The sequence below is a fragment of the Orycteropus afer genome, unplaced genomic scaffold (genome assembly GCF_000298275.1).
Source record: "Orycteropus afer afer isolate SDZICR_OR568_19922 unplaced genomic scaffold, OryAfe1.0 scaffold00672, whole genome shotgun sequence".
NCBI lineage: Eukaryota > Metazoa > Chordata > Mammalia > Tubulidentata > Orycteropodidae > Orycteropus > Orycteropus afer.
The window spans coordinates 1,130,762-1,138,358 of NW_006922259.1; the positions used below are offsets into that span (position 1 = coordinate 1,130,762).

General features: G+C 38.8%; 1 protein-coding gene across 1 annotated transcript; it reads left to right on the forward strand.

Moving 5' to 3' along the window:
• The first annotated feature begins 2,935 nt into the window (after positions 1-2,935).
• Positions 2,936-3,874, forward strand: LOC103210941 (olfactory receptor 2AJ1-like). The gene has a single exon (XM_007956851.1). It carries the CDS (start codon positions 2,936-2,938, stop codon positions 3,872-3,874), a length of 939 nt encoding a protein of 312 aa, XP_007955042.1.
• The last annotated feature ends 3,723 nt before the right edge of the window (positions 3,875-7,597 follow it).

Consider the following 7,597-nt stretch of genomic DNA (forward strand, 5'->3'; position numbering starts at 1 on the left):
TGCCATGAGTTTGTCCCACTTGCAGCATTCTTTCCTTTCTGCTCCCAATTCAGCAACACCTGGAGCCAGAGGGGTCTCTGCTCCCTCCCAGTGGTCCCAAGTTTACTGATTAAAGAGGATGCTGAAGGTTGATCTGTGGAGTGGTCACACGTCCTCTAGTACATTCTCTCCATTGCCCTAGGGAGCCCTCTGACGCCCCAACTCTCTGGCCAGTTGGTGCTCCACAGGGCAGGTTCACCTATTTTTATTCTTTCTGTCTAACTGCACTGCCTCTCCCTCCTTAATCCTGCTCCCCTGAGTTTGGCATAATCTGACTTAATGAGCTATTCAGAGTGCCAGAATCCCCACTTCAAATTGCTCCATCTAGTTTTTCAGCCACTAAAATGCCAGAGGGTACTAACATGTGGGCTACAGGTAAGACGCCATCTTCCCAACCATACCACACTGTTTTCACTACCATGGCTGTATAGTAGGTTTCAAGATCTGGAAGTGTGATACTTCTTACTTTGTGTTTCTTCTTCAGTAATTCTTTGCTTATCTCAAGTGTCTTTCCTTTCCATGTGAAATTAATGATTGGTTTTTCCAGTCCCATGGTTTATTAAGAGTACTCACTGAAGCAAGATAGCACTCAGTTCATTCAGTGGCTAAATTTATTCAACTCTGAGGAACAATTTCCATTGAGAGTGAGATTCTCAATTTGAAACAGAGCATTTTATCACCTGATCATCCATGAAATGTATATATTTCAGGATGTATACTATCATTCTTTCATAGAGAGCTTTCAGCTGATCAATTTGAATAATAATTACAGTTAGAACAACAGTAATTATTCCGCTACTGACTGTGGCCACTAGGCTCAGAGTTCTGTAGGTGTCAAGAGGTACCGATCAGATTGAACTCACCCCCAAGGCTCAATTTTCAGCCAAAGGATAGACAGGCCTAGAAGGTGAACAACAACACTGGGGCATATGCATTTCTTAAAATATAATCAACCATTTGAATAATCAAACATTTGAAATCAAAGGGCAGAATATGCCCAGGAATAAAACTCCAAAGGTAGGATGGAATAGAGAAAAAGGACTAATGGATATGGTAAACACATGGAAGAAGTGGGAAGAGTGCTGTTACATTGTGGAGCTTGCAATCATTCACAAAATGAAATGCGGATTAATTGTTGAATGGAAAACCAACATTCTCTGTAAATTTTCAACTAAATCACAACAAAAAGTTTTTTTTAAAAAAAAGCCATTCAGTACAGTTAGTTATTCACTTAGGAGAAATTATAGAAGATGATTATTAATGCATTTGTCTATGTGGCTAGGAACCCATAGATGTCACTACTGACTAGAAAGCCCTATATCTTGGGCCAAAGTTGGCCCTGGCCCTCTCACAGAATGGCCCAAGTCACCAGCATCCAATTCACTTGGACTCTTCTTAAAAATGCATTTTTTTCTGGAGTCCACCCTACTTGTACTCATCTCAAAGCACAGAGCTTGAAGTTTGCACTTTTAACAAGAATCCAATGTGGCTCTGGTACACACTTAAGTTTAAGAACAACAGTAAAGTCAGAAAACAATTAGCAGATTGAGACAGTATGGTAAGTGCTAGTTATTAGCAGAATAAGGCAACCTGGTAAGACTGAGTGATTCGGGTAACCTCAGAGCAGATACTTTTGGTGTTCATGGTCCTTTCTTGGGGTCAATGAAAAATTTCACTTGCATGAAACACTCCTGAAACTGATAGAAAGTACTTCCCTTAGATGTTTAGTCATTCCTTTCTCTCGTGAATCTGGCTGGCAGGGGAGAAAGGCAAAAGACAACAAGGTGGAAGCCATAAAATAGTTTAAGGAAGTTCCTTGTTTCTTTATATATAGATGAAATAAAATTCCACCTAAGTTAGCTGAAATGCTGTGAATATAAATGTCAACTTTTAAAAATGTGTTCATTATTATCCTTTTTCTTGAAAATACAGAATTTAGACTTTCTTTCTTGTTGAATTTCTGAACACAATTTGTTATAGGAAAACTAACAGACCTCATTCTGCAAATGTTATTGAGGCCCTAGAGTGTATCAGAGCATATAATGGTCCTGCCCTGAGGGAATTTCAACATCAAGTTAAATACCTGATATTGATGGTCCATAAATTATAATTGATGTTTTTCAGGAGACATACTTAGTTCATGTTTTATCTGAATTGTGGAAAGCAGTTGTGTCAAAGCTGTTGTATTAAAGAGTTCCTTGTGCTATGCTAATATTTCTTTGAATACAATCATGAATAGTAGAAAAGTACACGAATACTAAGAATTCTCTGTATTATCAATAGTAGAATTACATAAGGAGTAGAAAAAGTGAAGACACAAAGAGAATTTGTTATAGGAAAAGCTAATGTGACATTTTCTATGTTGTTGTTATTAGTTGCCTTCAAGTTGGCTCCAACTCACAATGACCTTATGAATAACAGAATAACAGTCCTGTACCATCTTCATGATCATCAATATGTTTGGGCTCATCCTCCAGCCCTATATTAGACAATACTCTGCTGTGATCTGTAAGGTTTTCACTGGCTAATTTCAGGAAGTAGATTGGCAAGACTTACTTCATAGTCTATCTTAGTCTAGAGTGACCCTGATGGTATTTGAAATACCAGTGGCATAACTTCCAGCTTCATAGCAACATGCAAGCCACCACAGTATGACAAAGTGACTGACTAGTGGTGGCATTTCTTATGCACTAATTATTACTTTCCATTTTGTGATTTCAACATCTTTATGAAGCAGAGAGAATTATATTCTCAGTTTCCTAAAAAAAAAACATCTTTCCTGGCTGGAATCAGTTACTATACTTTATGAACCAGATTAATTCCCCTGTCTCCTGTATATATACATGTATTTTGAAAGTTTCCAATATTTTTCAGGTGAATCTAATAAGGAAAAACCATGGAGACAGCAAATGAGACGTTGAAAACAGACTTCATTCTTCTGGGCCTTTTCCCTGGGATAAGACATATCAGCATTCTTGTCTTCATTATCCTCCTGATTTACACAATCGCCATTGCAGGAAATACCACCCTGATCCTCCTTATCTGGGTAGATCCCTGCCTCCACACCTCCATGTATTTTTTGCTTAGCCAACTCTCCATAATTGACCTGGCTTTTATCTCTAGTACAGTCCCCAAAATGGCAGTCAACTTTTTCTCTGGAAAGAGGAACATCTCCCTGATTGGCTGTGGGACCCAGATCTTCTTCACCTTGACTCTGGGTATTGCTGAGTGCCTCCTCCTGACCCTCATGGCTTATGATCGCTTTGTGGCCATCTGTCACCCTCTGAAATACCCAATCATTATAAACTACCAGGTCTCCCAGCAGATGGCGATTGGATCCTGGGTAGGAGGGGCTCTAGCATCTTTGGTCCACACAGCCTACTCCATGCACTTTCCCCTCTGTGGGCCCCGGGAGCTCCACCACTTCTTCTGTGAGGTCAAGGCCATCTTGAAGCTGTCCTGTGAGGACATCTCTGTCTATGAGAGAGGTGTGGTAGTGACCAGCATTGTTGTCGTTCTTCTCCCCGTGAGTCTCATTTTGACCTCCTACACCCTCATTTTCCTTGTGGTCCTACGAATGAACTCACCTGAGGGGAGGAACAAAGCTCTGGCCACTTGTTCTTCTCATTTGACTGTGGTCACTTTTTACTATGGTCCAGCCATGCTGATATACATGAGGCCTGGATCCTCTCATACCCCTATCCTGAACCAGGCTCTCTTTATATTTGACACCATCCTTACTCCTATGCTGAATCCCCTTATCTACACTCTGAGGAACAAGGAGGTGGTGGGTGCTCTGAAGAAGGTGCTGGGGAGGTGCACCATATCAAAGTAGATTGCCCTGTTTCATGGAATTAACATTAAACCGTATAGATAAAGTATCACTGAGGGGCAACAGGGTTCAAGGAAATCAATTTAGCCTCTCTGTGTCCCTATTTTCTCCCCCTATAAGCATTGGAAATCTCTTATCTCTGTCTCTTGACAATGTCAGCTGTAAATAACACATGCATTGATTTTGTTACTGTGAGCCCAGAAGAAAATGAAAGTGATAATGCTTCCAAGGAATTGTCCCTGAGGTCTTAATCAGAGCTGGTTTTCATTGTATTTTGCCCAATCTCCTAAACTTATTCCCTTTGTATCACCTGCAATGGAGATAGTCCAGTCTCCCTTATTCCTTCCTTTAAAGTTAGCAAGAAAGATGTAAGAAAAACGTAGTGTGCTTCAGAAGAAAATAAAGTATCTCATCTGAGACCAGAATATTCCCTTACCTTTACTTTGTACCAAACTTCTAAATGAAAGGCTAATTAATTCTAAGCCTTTGAACCAAGGAAATAAAGCAAGAACAAGCAATGTTCTAACAGTCTTCACTTTTGCACACCCAATCATGCACTGAGCCATGTCCTTTAGTCCCTAACTATGATAAAGAACTATATCCTCTTTTCCATTTTCTTCTTCTAACTCCTAGCAATACTTGCATATGAATGTTGCCACTTTTGTCCCTTTCTTTACTCTTTATTAATCCTTTAGTCTTTATTTCTTTATTGTCCCTTTCTTTATTTCTTTCTATCCACATTCTTACAAGAATGTAGACTTCCATTTCCATGGTCAAGGAATTTAGACTTTCTTTCTTGTTTAATTCATGAATACTTTTCATGGCCTACAGAGTAAACTATAGATTTCCATTCTCAGCAGAAGAGCCTTGCATGGTAAGCTCAGCCAGTCTGCCACCAGTTCTACAATCTACTTGCATTTTGAAAGTATAAGTATACAAAGAGTAGTCATTACTCCTGGTACAGGCTTAGGATCACCTGAATGTTTGGAAGAAAGCAAGTCTGTGAGAAATATTGAATTTAGACTGGAAAAAAGAAGAGGGTAAGTGTGTCCAGGAAGAGACTGGGAATCTGGGAGTGAGGTGAGAAAGGACTTTCCAGGTAGGGGGAACAAATTGACTCCAACAAAGCCTAACAGCTTGTAATCGCCCTGAGTGCCATTTTCCTTATCAATTTTGCACCTTTGCACAAATTGATCCCCCTGACTAGAAAGCTCTTCTTCACTCCACTCCAGATCCACAATTTTTTTCCTGAATATCACCACCTCCTCCTCAGTTTTCAAGTATAAATTCAATACTTCTCACTCCACGCAGCCTCCTTTACTTCCAGACTGACTCAGGTGATCCTAGCTCTGTCCCCAGGATTAATGATTTCCCTCTGTATACCCCATGCCTTGCAAAATGCATGTGTACATGCAAACTAGCTAGAGAATTTATTACTGTACATGATTACAGAGTTGTACATGATACTGAATCTTGTTATCCTTCAAATACTGAAACCAGAAGAAAAAGATCCTTCCCAAGACCCCCCTCCTGGGGTGCCTGGTTTTCACATGAGTTCCAGAGGACTGTGGAACTTAGTCTCAATCATAGTGTTGTTATCTTCATTTCCTTTTGTGCAGATAAAGAAACTGAAGCTCAGAGAGGGTTAATAACTTATTCAAATGTACAGGGCTACTAAATGATAAAATCAGTGCAAGGAATCAAGTGTTCTGACTGCTAATGAATGAAACATCATGGCAGTAATAGAATCCAAAGAAACAGGATGCTCGTGAGGGAGGGTCAACTCCTCTTTTGAGTAACCTTGGGAAAGTTTTCCAGTTACTATAGGCTCAGATTTTCTCATCTGAAAAATGTGAAGAATAATTTCTACCATATGAATAGATCATTTAATTAGGAAATAAGAATGTAAGGAGTTGCCAGTCAATAAATGGAAAGTATTAAAATATTATTATTTTATCACACTAAAGCAAACATTTAATTTGATGAGATCATCAATCAATCCAAATCTTTGCTTAATTTTACATGTTTGTTGCTGTTGAATCCATTCCAACTCATAGCAACCCTAATGCAACAGAGTGAAGTACTGTCCAGTCCTGTGCCATCCTCACAATCCTTGCTATGCTTGAGCCCGTTGCTGCAGCCTCTTTGTCAGCACATCTCATTGGGGTCTTCTTCTTTTTCACTGACTGGAAGAAAGTAAGTCTGTGAGAAGTAATGAATTTAGACTGGAAAAAAGAAAAAGGTAAATGTGTCCAGAAAGAAACTAGGAATCTAGGAGTGAGATGAGAACGGACTTTCCAGGCAGGGGACTATCTTTCTTCAGGAACAGCCCCTTCTGACAATGTGAAGTATGGGATGTGAAGTCTGGCCATCCTCATCCTTAAGAAGCATATTCCAGCTGTTCTAGAATTTGTTCATTCCTCTGTCAATCCATGGTATGTTCGATACTCTTCATCAACACCACAAATCAAATGCATCGATTCTTCTTCAGTCTTCTTTGTCCAGGTTTCACATACATATAAGGTAATTGAAAATACCATGACTTGGGTCAGGCTCACCTTAGTCTTCAAGTGACACTTTTGCTTTTAAACACTTTAAAGAGATCTTTTGCAACAGATTTGCCCAGTACAATACAACATCTGATTTCTTGACTGCTGCTTCCATGGGTGTTGATTGTGGATCCAAGTAAAATGAAATCCCTGACAACTTCAATCTTTTCTCTGTTTATTGTAATGTTGCTTACTGGTCTAATTGTGAAGATTTTCACTTTCTTTATATTAAGATGTAAGCCATCTTCAACAGTAAGTGGTTCAAGTCATCTTCGCTTTCAGCAAGCAAGGTTATGTCATCTGCATACTTCAGGTTGTTAATGAGTCTACCTCCAATCTTGATTTTGCATTCTTCTTCATATAGTCCAGATTCTCAGATTATTTGCTCAGCATACAGACTGAATAAATATGATGAAAGAATGAAACCCTGACACACACCCTTGCTGGGTTTAAACCATGAAGTGAATGTTTAGTTTCATGTATTAATGTATTGAGTTTGCATTATTTTAACATGCACTCAATTTATATTTATATGTTGTTGTTGTTGTTGTGTGCCGAGTCGGGCCTGACTCATAGCGACCCCTTCTTGGGTTTCTGAGGCAGTATCACTACGGAAGTAGGATTGCCCAATTATATTTATATAGTTAAAATAATTAGATTATTTTGCATTATGTTTGTCTATATAGAAAGATATAAGAAAAGATATATAGATAAATGTAAACTGGCAATAGGCACTGTGAGATAATTAGAATAACAGCAAAAATTAACAAGTAATATGGATACAAAAATCACAATTTTGCACATACATAAACATCTCATTTCTACCCTCCTCTGTACTATGATGTTATAGATAAACCAGATGTTTAGATATGGCCCAATCAATCCTACCTCAGACAATCCAATAGCATTTTGTATTCACAAACTAAAGCACACATGAGAAATGAATGGTATGTTATCATAAATGTATGGTTTCACATAGCTGTTTCACTGTACTCCCCAGAAACAGATTGGAATCAATGTGATAGGCTATTTTAACTGTATTTTTGTTACAGATAAATATGCTATCATGAAAATTATTGTAAACAATATTGAGTGTACTATATAATGTTTTAGGAGTTCTGGTCACATAGTGCCTAAGGCACTTGACTGCTGACCAGAAGGCTGGTGGTTCAAACCC

What these genes read in the sequence shown, in the direction of transcription:
- LOC103210941 (XM_007956851.1), top strand. Translation starts at nt 2,936, where the DNA reads ATGGAGACAGCAAATGAGACGTTGAAAACAGACTTCATTCTTCTGGGC.